This window comes from Alosa sapidissima, chromosome 24, assembly GCF_018492685.1.
Source record: "Alosa sapidissima isolate fAloSap1 chromosome 24, fAloSap1.pri, whole genome shotgun sequence".
Lineage (NCBI taxonomy): Eukaryota > Metazoa > Chordata > Actinopteri > Clupeiformes > Clupeidae > Alosa > Alosa sapidissima.
Window position 1 is genome coordinate 7,755,927 of NC_055980.1, and position 21,418 is coordinate 7,777,344.

The window sequence follows — 21,418 nt, forward strand, 5'->3', positions numbered from 1 at the left end:
CACTGCATCTTTGGCTCAATCATTTGGTTTGTAGAAAACAAATTGTAGAGCTACAAATTGCAATCAACTTAACTCCATAAACTCAAACTCCCATTTGTTCGTAAATGCATTGACCCACACTTGCTTGGCGCCCTCCTCAGGTAATCTTGAAAATCAAAAGCTCCCGATTGCGTCACTGTAGGCAGACGAGCAGCAGCGGCCATTTTATTCCGCGTAAAACTTCAGCACTAAACAAAAAAAGGAAATTGAGTCCTGTTTATGTAATAGTCTTAAGTGGACCATTGAGCCAACGACTACGCTGAGGTGGGCATTTTCAACCATAAAGACTAAAGGTAAGGCTGCTTATAGGTGAAAGAAATATAGCTATTGTCTCAGATAGCTATGCTGTCTAGCAGCTTGGTGACATTAGTATGAGACATCCGTCGCTCATGCAGTACTATAGATCTAACGTAGTGCTTGTAGAATATGTGGGCTGGCCAGCTAGCAGCCCAGCTAACAACAGGGCAGACCATTGTGCCAGCCTCATTAAGTTCAACAGTTTCTTCGAAAAATATTGTCAGTCATGTAGACTTTTTTTGGTTAGCAGCGAACAAATGCTCATTTTCTAACAGTAATGATAACACATGCGACATTCATTTTGGACAATTACTTAGCCATAGAGATAAAGCGTTTACTTGGCTAGCAAGCTAGCCATGTTAGTTGTTGGCTGGAATGGTTGTTGATGTTTTCAGACTCGCTTGACAGTCGTTCACATCGTAATACGATTGTCACACGACAAGGTGTCCCAAATTATATTCAGAAGGGCTGACGTTAGCACAAGCCCTAAGGTTGTGATAGCCTAGGTACATTCATTATTTCCATTACTAAATCCCTGAACTGTGCACTGTCAGTAACAATGTAAAGGCAATGTCAACCATTGCGACGCAGAGATCTAGACACAAAGGGGAAATATTTTAAATACATGTCTTTATTAGTGGCCACAAATTATACCGTGTACTGTATACCGATAAGGTTACTTATTTATGGTGCACCCCATCCAGCCGTAAGTTCAGGACAGTAAGCTCAGCACTGTATGCAGTTGTGGTAGGTCTCCCTCTGAAGTTGATGTATGTCACTAGTGTTATTAGGTTTTTCCTGTGACACCACATCGGAAATCAGGTGTGTGAATAGGCTCATTTGACTTCATGCAGCACAAATCCAGCATGCGTTACGTTCAGCGAGATCTGCACAGTGCTGCATGAAGTCGAATAAACCTGTTGCCATCAAATGAGCAAGGCATCAAAACGGTACCATTGGAGCAGGGACTGATGAAAGTAATGGTGGAAGGGTCGCTTTTGCCACTCTTTTGATGACACAACCCATGAGTCATTCACAGGTGCGCTGAGTTCATGTTACATCCCAGACACAAACTCGGCTGCTGTCTCCAGCTAGGTGTTTGTATAAACAAGCACCTTATTATGTCATGGCAACAGATCTGATTGATGCTGTCTAATCCTAAAAACGAGTTTGTGTTTCAAGTGTAAATTAATTACAGAGCTGCGCCCTATTGTGCCGCAGATTGCAAATGAGAGCTGTGGTGCCTTTCAATAAAACATGTTTTTCAACATGCTTTTGTTCCCAAGCAGTGATTCAGGGAGGCATCACATTCCAGGGCTATGTCCCATGAGATTCAGTGACACATTTCTCAGAACTGACATCAGCACATCATGTGGTCGAGACTGGACTTACTCTCTCAGCTCCTGAGTCGAACTTGAGATAGAGAATCTAGGACCCAATGATTTTAAGATTTTATTATTTAGGCACATCTTATCAGTGTATAGCCTACACACACCACGCCTCTGTTTGTTTATTCTGTAATAAGCTGACGTCATGCAGTGGTATGTCGCCCTCAGTAGTGATGTAGTACTCGAGTCCGGTCTCGGACTCGAGTCCGGTCTCGAGACCAATTTCTGCTTTCTCGGTCTCGTCTCGGACTCGTTCCTTCAAAGACTCGGTCTTGACTCGGTCTCGGACCACAGTGGGAGGAGAAGGACTCGTAATTTCAGACCGAGTCCTCGAGACCAACGCATTTTTTATGTTCATATAAAAAAACAGACAACACATAACAACAATAATAATAAAATGCAATGTTGGACCGGCATTATTTGAATATGACATCCCATGGTGCAATGCAAAGATACTGCCGTCAGAGCCGTTTATTTATCTCTATGGCTCTGCTGCCGGTGAGTGTCTGTAGGTCAGCATAGTCCATATTAAGACGTTAAGACTGCTCCTCTAAACAATTCCCAATCTAGCTTAGTCTGTAGGCCTAACTGTTGATTATTAACTGGGGTGATATTAAATTATGAATATAAAAATAACTGAAATTCTTTTATGGTCTTGGTCTCGACTCGGTCTCGACTCCTAAAGGACTCGGTCTCGACTCGGACTTGCTTCCTCAAAGACTCGGTCTTGACTCGGACTCGACTGTATTTGAAAACCAACAGACTCGGTCTCGACTCGGTCTCGACCCTTCAAAGACTCGGTCTTGACTCGGACTCGGCATAGGCGGTCTCGTCCCCATCACTAGCCCTCAGTGGAAATGTTTTCAGTGAGGCTTAGTCATGCTGCTGTGCGTTGCAATTGCTTGGTAATGTATGTCATGTTTTTGCTTGCTTTATTTTGTGTGCCTCCATCTGTGCCATGTCCTGCGATTTAAAATGCCTGCCAGATAATGGTCTGTTTGGTGCAGCAATTTTAAACACATCACCATTAATGGCATGTTGCACACTCATTTTTTCTCCAGGAACAATCTGTGGAAAGATTTCCTCCGGTTACACTGCGTTGTAAGATCGAGTGGATTTCTCCGCATTTGCCAGATCTTGATTTTGGCTTAACGAGCTAGTTTTGCTTTGATGAGATCATCCCCAAGTTCTCTCAAAGCGCTCACGGGAACCAAAACAGAGAGCTTGAGGTCAGCAATGTGGAGCCTCCTGCCAGAGCCTTGACTCTTTGTGGCCACTCTTTCGCATTTTCTGTCGAACAGGCTCTCATTAACTTGTTACAAGTGCTTCTTATTTTGGTCGACAGCCTTGGCTTTAGCGTGGCGCAGTCTTGAAGCAGGCAGAGACTGCGTCGAGTTGGCCAGGAAATGCAGTCAGCCTGATAGGCCTGGTCTCAGTGGGGGGATGTCGTTGCAGCCCAGGGAGAGGGCTGCACTTCTCGACACTGACCAGGATGTGGGTTCAAAAGGGCCTTATCTCCGGAAGGAACCGTAGTTTTGTTGGACATTTTGTTCACGTTAGTCGGACAGGAGTCAGCTGGGGCTGGTGGAATTGAAATTCATTTGTCCACTAGACTTCTCTTTAAAGCTGACCTTGGATGTCCTTATATTAGATGCAACACTGGAATTCCACTTTGTCAGGGTACATGCAGTCTATGGATTATGTTATAAAAATATACTTATAACTGTTATATGTTCTAACATACACAATTTATGTTGTGCATCGTCAGTTTATGTATACTGCAACGCCTTTCTTGAGTTTCTGACTTGCTTGATTGTGTATTCATTTCAGTTTACAAATCCCTTGAGTATGAAAACAAACTGCAGCAGCAGCAACAGCAGCAGCAGCCAGTCCTGCTCTGTGTTCCATACAAAGCCTGTGTGTTGTGTTGTGGTGTAGTAGGCTAGTCTCTGGGTTACTAGAGGCCCATTCTGTCTGTGATAAAGGTGGGTGGAGGTGTGACTGATTGAGTGTGTGTGTGTGCGTGCGTATGTGTGTTTATAGTCCTTCTTGTTATTCTAGCACACTCACTTGAGCCAGCAGGCTATTTTAAGATCACCACCACTGACCCCTCTCTGCTTTGTAGTGTCGAGGAAAAGGAGGACCGGGCATTCGTGTGGGTTTATTTGTTTGCTCCGGCTTGATATGATCCATTTGGAGTGGATCATCTTGTTGATTGAGGATGCAGAGATGCGACTCCCCCAGGTCTTTGCACATGTGTTTCCTGCCTTTAAGCTGCACCGTGGCTTCCTCCTAAAGGTTAAGCCGACCATCGCTCCACTTAACTTGAGCTATCGCACAGCATGACACAGAGCACACCATATGCCTCCTTTCTGAAGGCAGTGCTGTGTGTGTGTGTGTGTGTGTGTGTGTGTGTGTCTGTGCTGGGGCTGGACTGATAACATTGTCCAGACAAAAAATAGCTCATTTATTCAACTCTTGAGCTGACAGCTTTCTATTGCCCTCAGTATAAAACTGTTTGGCCTGCAATCATAAGCAACACGGCCACCGGTTAATATATAACAGCCACCTTCCTTGGAAAGAAAACACATCCATAAAAGGTTAACTTTCAAATCCCGACCTGAGTCGTGCTATCTGTCCACACAGGTTTTATTTTTTCTATTCCACCCACGCCGGTCCCACCTATGGCCAGTCGCGTCCTGTTTGATACACACATGGCAGTGATTGACCCCTGTGTTTGTGGCAGAACGGGCCCGGAGAGCTGGCAGGCGGCCCCGCTGATAGCTTGCAGTGGCCTTGATGTTTACCAGCGAGTGTTTAGTCACGGTTCAGGTGTAGCCGCGCGCCATTGTGTCCTCGGGAGATGGCGCACAAGCGTGGTGGGGCCCCCGCTGTTTTAAGTGCGGCGCGCTGTGATGTCGGTCGAGGAGGTGAAAGGGGCCGTTGTGTTTTGTCGGTGAATAGAAACAGCTGGGGTCCCTGGGCCGCGGCCATCGTTAACCCGTCATATCAGCCTCATCGGCTCCTCAGGTCTTTCCAGGAACGAAAGATTCGTGGAGGGCCTGGAGACCAGCTCACTTGTGTTTAATTTGGGATGTCAAACACACTAGTTTTATAGTTTTGTTATTGTTTCACTTATGACAAAACAATCAAGGGATAGACTAAACCCAGTTTAATGCTAACGACTCCTTAATGCTTTTTGGGCTTGAGATGTAGGAGTTTATAAGCTTAGATGTATCGGTTTTCTTGTCAGATGCCTATTTGACATAGCAGTTGCATGTGTTTTGCGACCTACAGACACCTGACATCATTGTGCCTGCCCTGTTAGCCTAAATATCTTTAGAATAATGGTGAAAATGGTTTAAGCCTTGGCCATTGTGTTGGCCAATGCAGACCAACAAGACTAGACTATCACAGTATTCTACTTCATCCTTCATTAAAAGGAAGAGTTTGTGTGGGAGGTATGGTGTAATGGTGTATGTGTGTTGGGGGGGAAGGGGGTACCCGTGGGTGTGTGTGTGTGTGTCGTAGTGTAATGGGTAATGGTGTGTGTGTGTATGGGGGGGGGTGTACCTGTGTGTGTGTGTGTCTGGGGGGGTGTAGCGAAGGGAGAGAGCAGTGACCCCACCCGGTCTTGAACCCTGGTCTCCGGGGCACTAAACCTGAAACTTGACTGCAACACCAAAAAGCCAGGCCCGTTGGTATGGCAGTCAGAGTGCATACTCAACTGTAGTGACGGTACTCCGCAATTCAAAAATGATATTTGAATGACTAAATATGATAAATACAAAAAGGACGTTTCGTCACAAGACTTAAGACTAAATTAAAAATAGGTGACAAAATTAACACTAGATGGGGGGCAGAATGATGAAGGTGGAGGTGGAGCGCAGGGGGATAAAAGAAAGGACAAGACAGAAAAGACTGCGCGAAGAAATCAAAAGTAGCCTAGGCCTAGGCTTCACGTGGATTGGGAGACAGATTGCCCAAAGACACAGTGTGTGGTTTGCAGTGAGGTGCTATCTAACCAGTCTAATGTTGTTCTCCACACTGCGTGAGAGTTCATAGACCAGTTGCACGTCAATAGAATGTGTTTCTTTTCGGATGGTGGGGGTACGCGAGCCGAGTCAGGATGCAGAAGGTGGTCCGAGGGAAAAAACCTTGAACCTGTTTTGTAAACTTTAAGTGATTGGTAATCATACCAGATGTTTTTTTTGTAGAGATGTTTAAAGTTTTATTTTTTACCCTAGATGTTAACATGCACACAATCTTCCCCATAAGAATGCGCACAAAAGTAAATGAATAAAATATTGAGTCATTTCAGTTGTGTGGGGTCATTGGAGATATCAAGGAGATTAAAGTTTATGAAACAATACAATGTGACTGAGATCTGTGCAGTCTCAAAAACTCAGAAATTCTATCGTTGATAGTGGCAGTGGAAAAGAGAGGATGGAAAAAAAATAGCCTGCCAATCTGAAATCACACAGGATATTGAAATTATCACCTAGGTTAGGTTATCACTTTCCATTACAACATCGTGGAGGAATGTTGGACAGTTATGCAATGTTTGCCATCACTCTTCATTGTTGTCAGAGCCGTCCTGACATGTTTGTCACTTTGCTCTTCCACATGACTGACATGTTGATTGGCAGATATGCTTTCACTCCTCCCCCATGCATTGACCTCTGCCCACTCATTGGGATAGTTTGACTTCAAGATAACCAAAAGCAGTGTCATTTTTAGCCAACATGACACATCACCACCAGGCAATGTCCCAGGTTAGTGAACCCAGCAGAGGCAGTTAAAACTCTGCCAGGAGAATGTGAACCCCCCCTCAACAGGAGCGCATTCTAAAACTGGCTAAGTTAATTAAAAGGTTGCCCATGAATATTTAATTGCCTATTCAGAAGGACGGCCCTGAGCTGTCCGCGGCTCTCGCCATTACCGCTGCGGGTTGTGCTCAGAAAAGCTTGCCAGCCTCTGAGTGAGCAGAGATAATATCGGCCCCCGGATCCCCTTTGAGGAGCGTGGTTCTTCTTTACGCACATCTGTAGCCTCTGTCGCTAGAGAAACCGTGCTCCGTTGCCATAGCAACCACTTAAGCCTTTCATGACACACACACTCAGACACACACACACAAGTAGTGCTTGGAGGTCTGCTGTGGAGAGCTGTACCGTTTTAAAAAAGCCACACATCGCTGCTGCTGCTGCACAGGTTCACGGCTGCCAAAACTTTATCTGAGTTCATCCTCTTCTTGCTGTCTTGGGCGAATGCTGTACTGCAGTGTGAACTGTGAATGAACAGGCTCGTTTTCATTTTCATCCTAATTGAAATTCCTTTCTCTCCCTCTCTCCCTCTCTCTCTCTCTCTCTCTCTCTCTCTCTCTCTCTCTCTCTCTCTCTCTCTCTCTCTCTCTCTCTCTCTCTCTCTCTCTCTCTCTCTCTCTCTCTCTCTCCCTCCCCCTACCCCTACCTCACAGGTCGGTCTCCATGGCTTAGAGAGTGAACACAAAGTCTGGTCACCCTCTGTTTCGTCCCTCTCTTACCAGCATTAAGGTAAGCAAGTGTTTGCCGATGAGTCAGTGGGAAAGCATTTCAGATCACATACTGAAAGTACAACAGGGCCTACTTTCACTCGAGATGTAGGTAGTAGTTTGAATGAAAAGTCTGTTTTGTGTTTAAGTAAGCTGACAAGCTCAACAAAATTAAGTTGAATTCTGCCTTTGCCTGTACCCCTGTTGTTGTAACATTGATTTACCGAGGAGTACCTAAGGGTCACTGAAGGTCATTGAGGAAGGGAGTGGAAACTTTGATGTCTGTAGCTTATGAGTGAGTCAGTGGAATTCAGGATGTTCAATTAAAGGTGAACATCTAAGAGATGCCTTCCGGAAAATGTCTTTATAGTTAAATAGTTCATTCATCTTCCCTCTCTATTTAGCCGAGTATCATGCCAGGTCGAGCTTGATACTCTGCTCCCTGTGCGGCTTTACTACAGAGTCTTAATTTAGACGAGCGTCACTGCCAATTCATTCGCAACTCAACTGAAGTTGGATCCAGTTGGGTGCTGGGATAGAATGGGATGGCATCAGCTGTCCGGACACATGGGAGGAAGCAGTTCTGAGGCGGCGCTGCACCCTGTGAAGTTTCCCTGACGTGTTGTCACACTAGTGGCCACATCCTTTCGCCCGTACCGCGAGTCTTTAATAGCTCACCACCAGTTGGTGGTTTGTCAGCTGGTTGTGGTGTACGTTTTGCAGAATTGTTCTGGCAAAAACCAGGGAAGATAAGCTTACCAAAGAGATTGTCACAGTAATATGTTTATACTCAGTCACTTAAAGACTTCTAGACTTTGAAGGACCGTTAAACCTTCCAATGACTACAAATTAACTTGGAACGCATGAATGAGATCCAAAAAATGAAACCAAAATTGACTATTTGGTTTAAGAGCTCCACTGCGCTCTTTGGCCTAGTCTCGAGACTCTGATAAACCAGCGAGGTACCCCAGCTGAAGAGCAGGCTGCTTTGGTATTGGTTTGCGTTTGTGCGTAGATCGCCGTAAGAGTGGCTGTATTATTTTAACTTTCGGGCTCTTTTTGAAGAGTGCGGTGTGTGTGAGCGGCCCTTGGAACAGCGGCAGCCTGGAGATGAAGTGGGCTTTAATTTGATTTCTGCCGTGTTTTGACTGGCCCTTCATGTCCTCTACTCCTTATGGCGCTGAGCACCGCTGGATTGATAGCAGTTAGCCTTTGGCTGCATCCTAAGAGTTTTTTCCCCCCTTTTCACGAGGGCAGGAGTTCCTCATAATAAAAATATTATGCCCGTCAGGGTCTGGAGGTGTTGTACTTCTCAGCGGTTGTCACTTTGCTGGCCGTCCTGATGTAAAGTGATTAAAAGTATAATTGTTTCGAGTTTGTTTTGTTATAGGCATGTAATCAGGACTATTATGGTTCGAGGCCACGGCTATCTATTGGCGTGTTAAATTTAGTTAGAGGCCTGGATTCCTGAGACTTTATTAAATTAGTGCACCGTGCTCTGGAATATCAGTGTTTTACCTCAGCCCAGTGCTGACAGTTGGAGATAAGCTGTGTGTCATTACAGCCCTTTTAGATGATTAATATTTGACCACTTTTTCGGTCAGGAGGGATCCTGCTGTACATTTTGGAGAAAGAAAATAATAGCAGTGAGCGTTGGTGTGTTGGTGCAGTGGCTCCCCTTTTGGGATGGATATGGAGATGATACCGAAGCAACAGACCGCGTTTTTTGAAGTGAGCCCAGGCCGGTGCACACAGACACACATACACACACACACACACACACACAGGATTCGGCCTCAGGAGTGCTCCGCTCACACAAGTTTATTTGTGGAGGTGGCAGCTGCGTCTCTTAGCAACTGCAGCTTCCAAGGACAAGTAATGGAGTCGCATTCTATGTAACGTGTGTGTGTGTGTGTGTGTGTGTGTCTGTGTGTGTGTGTGTGTTTGCGATAGCTGGGCATGCAGCCCTACAAATATAAACAAACAGGAAGGCAGCACAGAGGCCAGGAGCTGTGCTGGCAACAGCAGTGAGAGACAGTCGTGTGCCCCTCAGCTCTGCAGAACAAACGTTTCAAAAATAGCACTTTATCTAAACACATGGAATTAGCCCGACGCTAGAGGAACCCACACACACACACACACACACACAAGCACATCGAACATCAGTCGGTTAGAGACACGGATGAACCCAAGCGACGTCGAAGAAGACGACCGCTGTTATTTTCATGCAGTGGCGGCGCCTGGCGTTTCTGTTTTCACCACCTCTCTCCCGCGCCGGTCGGCACAACGGCAGCTCATAATTATTGTCGACGCAACGGGTTTCCGTCTGCCGACATATCCTTGTTTCACGTCCCCGATTACATCAGCGACCACAGGATTTTTTTGTAGCATAGGTCTGGTTCGTTTTCAACCTCAATGCATATTTCATGTGTGAGTCCCAGCACCCCCCCCCCACCCCCTTGCCTTCCCAGGCCCTGTAGTTTTCCTGGAAGCCCCAGCTGACTGTCGCAAGGGCCCGGTGGAGTGTGGGGTATGTCTGAGAACATCTGGAGTCCTCAGCGAGCACCACTGTGTTATTTTTATGGCCAAGGGAATTTATGATTAGAATTAAACGTGTGTGAGTCTGTGGGTGTGTGTGTGTATATTTGTGATGGAAAGGAAAGCGGTGTGTATTTGTGTGTAAGAGAGAGAGAGAAATGGAAAGAGAGGCTGTGTGTGTGTGTGTGTGTGTGTGTGTGTGTGTGTGTGTGTGTGTGTGTGTGTGTGTGTGTGTGTGTGTGTGTGTGTGTGTGTGTGAGAGCGATAGAAAGAGATAAATGGAAAAGGATGATGCTTACGCGCGTGTGCGTGTGTGCGTGTGTGTGTGTCTGCGCACGTGCACATGCTTAGGGGGGTGGGATCCAGATTTCCCTTTGAAAGCTGAACTGCATGCTGCCCCTGGAGATGGAGGAAATGGGCAGTGGTGCTGCCCATCCTCAGGGAGGCAGAAGCCCACTGAGCGCTGGACGCTGCAGGACAGGCAGGCAGGGTGGAGGAGGAGAACAGACGAGAAAAGAGGGAGCCTGGCAGTAGAGTTGGCCCAGAATTGGAGCCGTTTCTTCAAACACACACAAGCATACATGCGTGCACATAAGCACAAACTCCCACAGATACACACACACATACACACACACACAGATACATACACATACACACAGACACACAGACACATGCTTGGAGAGATGGCTAGACTTTCCTTCAGCACTGTGGACTTGCTCCACCCAAACAGAAACAAATCATGCTGCAGAGCATAATTAATGTCAGAAGTTAATTAGGCCCATGATTGTAGGCTGTCTCTTTCTCTCATTTCCAGTGAAAAGGGTCCCCTGGACACTAATCATATGGTGTTCATTATTGTTATTTGTGTTGTCATGTGGTCCGACATTCAGAGCAGATCATTATTACGACTGTACCGGAACCCAAGTTGACTCAATCCAAATACCTCTTGCTGTCTTGATCCATGTGCTTGTGTGTCTGTTTCTCCAGCTCTCTTTGTTTTTGCCTGTGCTTCTCTCTCTCACTATCCAACAGTGACTGTCATTGTGTTCCAATTTGAACCTTCAAGGTTTAACTAGATTGACCATTTTGGTCATATCCATGGAATTCATTTTCAAATTTTTTAAAAACATTTTTTTTAAGAAATTGACTTGATTTTGTGAAAAAGCATAACAGGTCTTCTAAGCCCACAGAATAGGCTACATGGGGAAATTAGGCAAAAAAAAACTGACTTCATATGATCAATACTCAGTGTCCGGATTAAGAGCTTCTCAATTTGAAGTGCTCCATCATGGTGAGAAATGTATGTGGTTCAATGGAATTCAATCAAGGCAATCCATCATTTCACCATTCCGAGTGTTGTTTTGATTCCATGGTGAAAGCAGCATTTGCGCACCCACGTTTCCAAATGTTAAGCTTCACCGCAATGATGTAAACTCGAGATAATTATACGTTTGGAAAACACTGGGTCCGTTGTGCACGAGGTGGTTATGATTATTGGTTGACATTTCTTTGTAAGTGCATAACTGTGTCAATTGTGCTGTTGATGTCTCCTGGCTCTTTAAACTGCCTGTTGCACTGCATTGATAGAGCTATAACTGTACCGTCGCCCACAAAACCAGTAGCAGAAACATCTAATAAAAGAGTGTATGAGAATACCAGACATTTGACTTCCTGCTTGGCTGAGAGGCGTACAGTTTTCAGCAGTCTCGCCCACTTTACAGTAAATCTGGTTAGCCATTCTCTCAGTGTTAATATTAAGTTACCGCTCAGTGCTTGATTGACCATGCCTAATGCGCTGGAATCGGTGGAATTGAAGCTGAAAGTTTATCTCCAGTCTAGCCAAGACGTGAGGCCAAACGCACTCGGGGTCAGGTGCCTGAAAAAGTGTTTGAATGAAAGTGAATATCCAGGCGTCCCTCCGGTTGCCCCTGACCTCCCTCACCCCTCCTCTCCATCTCCCCCCCCCCCAGGACCGGCCCGCTGTTGCCCCTCTCCTGCCTGCTGGTCGCCAGGGCGGACGCCCCTGACCCCTCGGTGAGGAGATGGAGGCCCTGGGGGACTCTGCCATGCTGGGACTGCTGGCATCCAGCCCGCAGAGCGAGGCGGTGACCCACGAGCTGGAGGAGCTGACCCTGCAGCCCAACCACAGCCTGCCTCCCCTCAACGAGCGCAAGAACGGTAAGCACCACTTCCACTCTTCCCTCCTGGACTTTTTAAGCTGAAGTAACTTTTCAGGTTTTGCTTCCTCCTGCCTCACTTCATACACAAGAGTGTTTGGCAGCAACAGCCTCCTGGCATCAGTAGGGCTGGGAATTGGCACAAATGCCTTGATTTGATTCTATTCCAATTCACAAGCTAGTGGTTCAATGAAATTAAATTAGTTTCCGATTCAATATAGATTAGACTTAGTCGCAAAATACAGTGTTGCAGCTTTCCATAGTTACAGAGATGTTTAAAGATATCTAAAGTAGGTTTACCCCACCACCGCCCCCTCGCAAATTGAATGGATGTTATATATTTCTGGAAATTTGGTGCTATTGGGCGCTTGCCATTTGTAAAAATGAAAAGCTTGACAAATGCTTAGCAAACTCTAATAAGTCTACACCCATGTATAGCCTATAGCCCTTTGTTATTAAAGTTTAAGGAGAAAGGGAATATGAGACAAAACATTACTTTTTTATCAGAATATGTCATGACTCATGACCCTTAAAAAGTGCTGAAAATTAGGACTGAAAGTCAGGAGGTCTGTCCAAAAAAACCCCATTTGATCTGGTCACCCAAGAAAGGGAACACGAATTTCAGTAGAAATAAATTGCGAAACCTCTAACAAAAATGGCTATAGCCTGTATACCATTTTACCATTTTATATTTGAGGCACACATGGTAATAATTACTGGAAAATGGAGTTAAATGAAAGAGCGGTAATAACTAGTTTCAGACTATTTTGGAAATTAAACTTGAAAATGATGAAAAAATGCACAGTTGCCTGTGCATCAAATAAGACAAAATGTAAAAATCCATAATTTATAAAGCTATGTATGCGCCCCTCACAAGCACAGCATGTTATGCGTGCTAGGCAAGCACGAGTGGCTGTGTCCTGAGGTCCCGCGCCCCCTTTTCTCATGTTTTGTTCTCTTATCTGTAGCATCAAAGTTTTGGTGCTGTGTGACATGCCTCATTTGATCGGGTCATTTTGTAGTGAGGGACCATCATTTTTCTCTCAGATCGCTGTACCTGAGTTGGTGTACTCTGGCTGAGGTCCATTAAACACAAAAGCTGTGCGCATCGCATTGCCCTGCCCTGCACTGCCCTGCTCACTCACTCCCTCTCAGCTCTTGTGCTGACTCAGCAGTTCCTTTGTTGTGTTATGTCCTCCTTGCTTCCTCATGTGGCCAGTTGGGTGGATGATGTATGTGTCTCACCGAGTCTGTTGTAAGGCCAATATTGGTGTCTGCGTGTTGAGTGGATGAATGAGCCAGTAGGGGACACTCAGCGTTGGGTTACACCCATTGTCCGTGAGAGTCGTGACTTTTATCTGGAGATGACATCTGTAAAGGATTTGGGTTTCAGCGGAAAGTTGAGAAAGGCTTCTGCAGGTCTTTTTTCTTTACCCACTGCTGAAAGAGAACTGCATTGTCTCCCCAGATTGTGCTATGCACACTAAGCTTTCCCACCTGGAGCGTACTATTTCATGTTCTATTTGGGTTGCCTTCATATTTGCAGTGTTGTATAAGCAGAGGCTTCATTAGCCTGAGGTAGCAGTGTGCAGCTAGCGTGTGTGCTAACCATTAGTCAGGCACTGGCGATGTTTTTGGCAGTGAAGCTCGCTTCACTGTGACCGATGACTTTACCCACAGATGGGCCGAGATTTCGCTTTTAAAGACTGATTTGGAACGACCAGTCTTTGCCAGTTGTTAATCATCGACCCGAATGGTATTTTTTAAACGTTTAACTCTTTGGCCGCTTTTTCCTGTCGGAGCACAAGCAGTGGTTATTAGCCAGATGTGCCCGAGTTGTTGTTGCAACACTCCCATTGGTAAGGGGGGGGTGCCGGAGATGTGAAGTTTCCAATCACTGATATGCTAGTGAATGGGCGGAGGCAGAGGCTAGGGGCAGGGACCAGTGTGTCAGTGACTTTGGAGATCTCACAGATCTTGGCCTCAGATTGTTATCCATTCCTGTTTGGGCTCTTTTTCCCACTCTAATTTTCCCTCCTTCCTTTCACCCCCCCCCCCCAACACCCCCCTCCACCCAAACCCCCAAGCCGACCCGACCCGACCCCTCCACCTCCCACCGTTTCTCGGCAAGTCCGACATGTAGTCTTGGGGAGGAGCTCCACGTGAGCTTCTTAAGTTCCCACCACGGTGCCAGAGCTGGGCCTCTCTCCCCAGGGTTGCTGTCTGGAGCTCTGAGTGACATGTGAAGGGTCAAGGGTACCCGGGAGCCTGGGGAGCCCAGCTGAGGCTCCCAGCGGGGGGGGGGGGGGGGGGGGGGACGGACTTGGGGGTGGGAGATGTTTTTGGGGGGGCGGGGTGGACCGACAGACAGACGGACCGAGCCGAGTTGGCAATGGCCCACTATGCCCGGCACGCCGACATGCGAAATCCCACGGATCTGTGAAAGATCAACAGGCTTGCAGTCCCAGAGAGACAGCGACTCACTGAATGACTCAGAATACTTAGTTTCTAGCTGAGAGAGAGAGAGAGACGGGGGGGGTGGGGCCATGGCTTTGTTTTTAATCTCATAAATAATCCATGTTAAAAGTGCCATTACCATGGTCCAGAATGTCAGCCAAGACATTATACATGTGTCTTGAATACTTGACGGAGTCGAATGGCGAATTAATGTCTTATCTTTTTTTATTTTTTTTATCTGTTTTGATTTTGTCGTTTATGCTAAAAGGCATGCTTTCACAGACCATGTGATTCAATTTCTGTTTAATTTCAACAAACTCTGCGTATCAGGCGGCAGGTTTGTGAGGGCCTGAAAATGGTTGTGATTATACCGTAATATTTTCCTTCTAGTCAGCTTGTTTATTTGTATCGATTTCACAGTGTGTCTGCAGAATTCTTGTTTTGGTCTACTGTCTATTCCGGGAGTTTTTCGCTCTCTTTTTAGTCTATTGAGATAGCGAGAGAAAACATAACTGAGACAGTGAGAGAAAGTTTATTGGACAGAACGAAAGCCTAATGGAGATAGAAAGGGCTAAAGAAAGAGAGATGTAATTGGATCAACATATAGTGTAGATGTAGGATGATGACCTGTGGCTGGTTGTGCTAGCGTGGGGCTATCTGCTATATGATGTGGTCGCTCAGTCATAACCATCAGCTATGGTGAAGAAGACATCTTGTTCCTCAGCTACGGCACCTCAGTGATGTAACGTAGTGGTATCACAACGCCCCTCACTCACTATACAGCCTGGCTAAGCTTGGAATCGTGCTTCGGATCCAATCACCGCCGCTTGTCCGCCAAGAGAGCACAGTTTGAAACAACATAGCGCTGCTTCTCACGCTATTCAGGGACTATGAAGAGTATTTTTAGACCACTATACACCAGATGCTTGATGATGTCAGTCTCCACTGCAGCGTGCCTCTGGGCCCTCCAATGGCTGCTCTATACTCGGCTCCCCCAAAACTCCTCACAGCAGACAGGGTTTTATTAGGGCCCCACAGAGGAAGCGGGTGCCAAACATCACAATAGTTTTTGAGTGTCCATCGGATGGTATGAGAAAGGAAATATGGGTGCAGTGGAATTTCAGCTTGAGAAAACAACAACAACGGTTTTAATCAGAAGGTCCACATTTTAAATCTAATCCCGTTCAGTAAGTCAGGACCTTATTATTCATTTGTAAGTGGCCATTCATTCCTTACAGGCCCAGCCGTGATCCTGTAATTACTTAGACCCCACTGGGTGTTTCAAAGCAGCGTCAATCATGTTGTCACCTTACACCTCCGAAGCTGTGAAGGTCATGTGCGCTGGGATCCTTTGAAAACCATGATGATGACATCAAACGTACATTTATGAGAAACAGAACAGGGGAAAAAATATATTTTCACACAAACATTTACATACTTCACATTCTTCGCCTAGGTGGTCTCCAGATGTTACAAGTGCTTTGAACAAACACTGTTCAGATTCATCCAACAGTGGTAGGATATGTCCTAATCACTTAATTATGACCCTCTTTTAACGACTTAAACCTTCATTTGATGGTTATATATTAATTTCTTCACAATTGGAAATGCCACCACTTCCATAGCTTCTCTGCAGGCAGTTGGTGACGTTGACTTTTTAGTGACGTATCTGCTTTCTAGTGAATGGTGATAGCATTGCAAAATATTTGGTAGCTGGGGGGTCAGCGTTGGGAGGAAGTGTTGCGACAGCAGGGTGAGGTGAGGATGACGCACTGGGCTTGCAGTGTGGTTGCGTTGATTCCCCTGACCTCAGCGTGGGGTCACTGAGGCTGAGACTGATTCACCCAGGAGGTCAGCGCAACTTCCAGCAGACTGGCAGCTCACAGACCCCCACCTAGACATATGCGCACACACACACACACACACACACACATACACAGTCTCTCTCTCTCTCTCTCTCTCTCTCTCTCTCTCTCTCTCTCTCTCTCTCTCTCTCTCTCTCTCATGAACACACTCATGCACTCACACTTGCTTACTCATGCTCATGCGCACAGACATGCTTTCTATCTATCACAGGCCCACTCACACATTCACACACACACACTCACACACGGGTAAAGATACACAGACACACTTTAACCCATCCGACAGGGCAGCGTACGGCACGGGTCACCGGCTGGAAACTTTTCCACCCTCTTCCTCCCCAGTGGCACAGCCGCCCCCACATCACGCACGGCCCCCACTGCCAGTCTCGCGCTTCTCTACTACGCTGTGTGGCCGTCCTGTGGTCAGTTGTTGTTTTGAGTGGCGATTTCTTTGGAACTGGGTTAGATGTACATCGGACCAGATCAGTTATGAGAGGTTTACGTTCCGTCATGATGTATCTGTCCTCAGTAAAATGATAGTCTTTACTTTACATTTCCCAGACTTGGCTAAACCTAAACATGTGCTTTGCTGTTATGCTGTCATGCCACCAAGGCGGGTTCCATTATTTTTCAATTGTTTTGTGAGACCTCTTTTGAATGACCACAACCAAATGTAAAAAAAAGAATTTTGATAAAATCTTTAATTAAATTGAATCTCCCAGCAGTACGAATGTCTCTCAGGGAGAGGACATCTAAGATCACTTTTAAGATTACTGTTTTCATTTTGTGGAACTGGCTGTGTAAACTAGTCGTCATGAGCAAGGCTTGTTTTGCTTGTGGTGTAGTGTGGTATGTTCGCGCTGTGCATGGGGAGGTAAGGGTTAACACAGCCGTGCCGTGTCTGTGTGTGTGTGTGTGTGTGTGAATACTCCCTGCCTTCCTCTCCTCCTACTAGAGGGAAGTACTCACAACTTTGTTAGCAAGCTCTCCCAGAGAGAAACAGAGTGTGTGAGAGAGAGGGAGAGAGAGAAAGAAAAGGAGAGAAAGAGAAAAGACGAAGGAGCATGAAGGAGGCAGTGATTTAGTGAAGGCACACCAAGGAGTGAGCTCCGTCCAGGCCTTTTCCCCTGGCTCTTCTCCGTGCGGCTGTGTGGCAGTGTGTGGAAGCTGAGCAGTAGCATCCCGACCCATCAGCGCCCGGCCCAGGGACAAGCATGGCCTGTCTAGGACTGGAGACGCGTCCGATTTGCAGAGCCGCTTGCCCATCAGGTGCTGGTCACTCTCCTCTTTATTATGCCGTTATTGACCGCTGAATGCTGTAGTGGAGCTGGGATGCGGTTTTCAGTTTGTTCTTTTCATGATGTACTGATGTTGATGTCTAAATGGGAGAAAGTGTGGAGAGGATTTGTCAGGATTTGTCACACTATTTTGTCACAGATTTTATTTTGATTTGGTGAGGTTAACACTATAGGTTTACCTATCAGTGACTGCATCTGCTTTCAGTTCTCGGAAATGAATCAATTTGTGTGTAATGTGTATGTGTGTGTTTGTGTACGTGTGTGTGTGTGTGTGTGTGTGTGTGTGTGTGTGTGTGTGTTTGTGTGCACGTGTCTGTGTGTGTGTCTTTATGCATGTTGACATGCCAGTGGTATTCCGCTTTGATACCAGTAAATCCTCCTCAGCCTTCCTATTGTTTTGCATCTGCGCAGACGTTTTTGTTTGAAAAGCGTGCAGTTTTCAGTTTTTCTCACTCAATGATTAGCCTAACCGTAAGGAAACGTCGTCCACAGCAGACCAAACAGGAAGCGGCTGGTGATTGTTCCCATCCCTCTAAGTGTGTGTGTGTGTGTGTGTGTGTGTGTGTGTATGTATGGGGGGGGGGAGTCCAACCACAGCTTAGATGAGTCAACCCTGGCGGAGAATCAGCAGATTCACTCTGGAGGTGGGGGGACCACCCCAACGACATGATAATACAACCAGCCAGACAGTGTTATCTGAACTGAGTCATCTTTAGTTAAATATCAAATGTGGTGAGATGAGAGACTGTCTCGTGTCTTCTCCTCTTCAGCAAGCAAGAGGAAGGCTCTGGAAGGCCTTGGAGGTCTGTGTTTGTTTTCTGAAATATTTGAAGTATTCCGTATGAAATATCCCAAACTAGAGCGTAGTGTTGTGGTTGATCCATAGCATGTGGTTTTGAGAAGGAGGAGAAGTTGTGGAGTAAGTTCAGATGTACCTTTGACAACTTTCAGTCAAAATACTGCTACTCTTGGTTGGCTTGGATTCAGTGAAGTGATTTAGGTGCAAAGCCAGAGAAGGCACAACGCAGATGCCTGGCAGTCAGGTTATTTTTTTGGCAAACTAATCTCAAAGATATTTTTTTTTGTTGCCTTTTTTGCACTTAATAGGTCTGTCAGCAGCCGAACAAACCATAATTATCTTTGCAGAAGTTGGCAGAGTTTGGCAGTCTGTGTCTGGGTCCAAAAACATCACAGCAGACATGAATTCTCACTGCCACGCCACTCTCCGACAGCCAGCCTAATCTTGGCTCATCCATTTTGCGACCAACGAGATTGGACTTTCCCTCTGTGGGCTCTGTGTTGACAGAGACGGCTACCAGCGGCTCTTGAGGACACATCTTAACTGCAACCTTTTTCAACTTAAAAAGCGCGTCTTCCGGCACAAATGTGTAACATTTTAACCAGCTCTGGGTTACGAACGCCGTTTTTTTTGCGTCCAGCTGGAGTCGATTGAGTGGGCAGCTCTGTGACCTTCGAAAGTGCCCTTGCGCATTAAAACGGGAGTTCCTTATGGCTTCGTGGCCTTCTCTTGCTCCCCTGCCCATTTAATCCTCTGACCCTGGGCTGACGTCATTCGCTCCAGGCGGACCGAGAGACTTGAGAGGTGATGGACAGTGGTTTTGGCCGTTTCCAGCCACATTCACTGCTCTCACACGTGGAGGCTGTTTTAAACATTTTCAGTAGCAGTTACGCAGTCCATCAGGGTAAATGTTCCCAAGGAGACATTTTTACTCCGGCTGAGGGAGCTATTCGTGGAGCACTTATCTGCATTTTGGAAACCAACACACACAAAAAAAAAACATACTTTTTGATACATGCTGTCCAGTGCAGGCCATTAAATCTAATTAGACAGAAACATGGATTACCTCATACTGGTAAAACACTGGCAGTAACCTCCCATGGCCTGGCATTTCAAATGCTATATGGAATGGACCTTCTACTGTGATGCTAAGGTGGGGTAATGTTGAGTTAGTAACAATAAGTGAGTGTCAATCACTTCTATGGGCGACAGGAATAATTGTGTTTGTTCAATTGGGTGTTATGTAATGTGGCCTTGCCAGAAAGGAAGTGTGGGGGGGTTTCTCGAGTGAGTCCAGCCTGTGTGTGTGTGTGTGTGTGTGTGTGTGTGTGTGTGTGTGTGTGTGTGTGTGTGTGTGTGTGCACATTTGTCTGTTCACGAGATGACATCCTCCTGTGTGGAGATCATTGGGCAATTGTTTTTACACTGAGGAAGCTCATCCCAGTCTCTGTCTTCCTTCCTACCCTCCCTCTCTCTCTCTCTCTCTCTCTCTCTCCCTCTCTTTCTCTCTCTCTCTCTCTCTCTCTCTCCCTCTCTCTCTCTCTCTCCTCTCTCCCTCCCTCTCTCTCTCCCTCCCGTCTCCAGTGCTCCAGTTGAGGCTCCAGCAGAGACGCACGCGAGAGCAGCTCGTAGACCAGGGCATCATGCCACGTGAGTACCCGCCGGGCCCCTGTGCCAGCGCACGCAGTGCCGTGCAGCTCCAGCCTCACTCCATTTCATCCTAGTTATGCTTCATGCTAAAGACATTAGCCCTTATTTGGCCGCACTCTCTCTCTACGCTCTACACTAACACTGTTATTTTTCTATGAGGGAATATAAAATACCTCCTTCGTCTCATCCGCTGATGTAACTCCCGAGTTGAACCAACTGAGCGTTTTTGTTGTCCATTTGCCATTGTGATACTATTAGACTAATACATGGTCATTACAATACTATTAGACTGACTGTTTTGTTTTTGTCCCTGTGTATTTACAAATAGTGTTGGCTGGAATGCCTTTGACCCCCCACAGGTGGAGAATAAGTAGCCCCGAGTCATTACCTTGTGCTCGTAAAAAGGGTCTGTGGCATTATCACACCAAGGCCAAATCTAAATAAGCAGAGCTGGCCAAAATGGCATCGCAACAAGCCGAGTTTTCCAAAAGTATGCAACTAAAGCCACTCTGCAGTGTGACTGCCAGCCCAAGCTAGTGTGTGTGTGTGTGTGTGTGTGTGTGTGTGTGTGTGTGTGTGTGTGTGTGTGTGTGTGTGTGAGCGCGTACATGTGTGAGTGCATGTGCACTTGTGAGTATGCGTGCATGTGTCTGGGAGGGAAGTGTTTGCTTTTGAGTGCATGCACATGCTTGTGAGCATGTGTGTGTGTGTGTGTGTGTGTGTGTGTTGTGCTTGTGAAGGTGTGTATGCACTTCTGGCAGCGTTGTGAGTGTCTGGTGTGATGGATAGGTGCGGAGTGGGCAGGAGATTGCTCACATCTGTCTTCATTATGAAGTGGAAACTGAGCCCGTGGAGAGATTGCGCAGATAGAGCTTTAGTCACTCCGGGAGCAGCCGCACACACACGTCACCGTAGTAACAGTAGCCCCTCTCCAGTCCTTTTGGACTAATCCCAGAATTACCCTTTCTCCACGACGCCTCAGCCTGTCTGTGTGTGTGTGACGGCTTCGGTTTTTATGTGTGGAATGCATATCTGCGTGTATGTGTGTGTGTGTGCGCGTGTGTGTGTGTGTGTGTGTGTGGAGAAGCGGAGAGCGAGAGACTCTCTGTGTGTCAAACTCAAAATTTATCTCTCCTCGCAGCCCTGAAGAGCCCGGCAGCGTTCCACGAGCAGATCCGGAGCCTGGAGAGAGCCAGGGTAAGAGCCAGCCTCCCCCCCCATCCCCATCCCCATCCCCATCCCCATCCCCAGCACCTCTCCCTCCCACTGGGCCTCCATCAGCAGCACATCCCCCCTAAACCCCAGTAGATCACTGAGAGATCCAGGGCCTGGACCTGTAATGTGACACCTATGGATCATAGTGATGGAGAGTGGCGGCGT

General features: G+C 46.6%; 1 protein-coding gene across 4 annotated transcripts in view; it reads left to right on the plus strand.

The window, feature by feature from the left end:
• Window positions 1-133: 133 nt before the first annotated feature.
• The window catches only part of mrtfba (myocardin related transcription factor Ba), a 41,381-nt gene continuing 20,096 nt past the window's right edge, over window positions 134-21,418 (plus strand). For 2 of the 4 annotated variants that reach the window (XM_042082508.1, XM_042082509.1), the window contains exons 1-5: window positions 137-332; window positions 7,201-7,276; window positions 11,763-11,970; window positions 19,973-20,038; window positions 21,180-21,235. In XM_042082508.1, coding sequence (XP_041938442.1) covers window positions 11,835-11,970; window positions 19,973-20,038; window positions 21,180-21,235 — 258 coding nt within the window. In that variant the 5' untranslated portion in view covers window positions 137-332; window positions 7,201-7,276; window positions 11,763-11,834. Of the gene's footprint in view, window positions 333-7,200; window positions 7,277-11,762; window positions 11,971-17,146; window positions 17,561-19,972; window positions 20,039-21,179; window positions 21,236-21,418 lie in introns of those variants that run through there. The other 2 variants (XM_042082511.1, XM_042082510.1) reach the window with 2 other exon arrangements.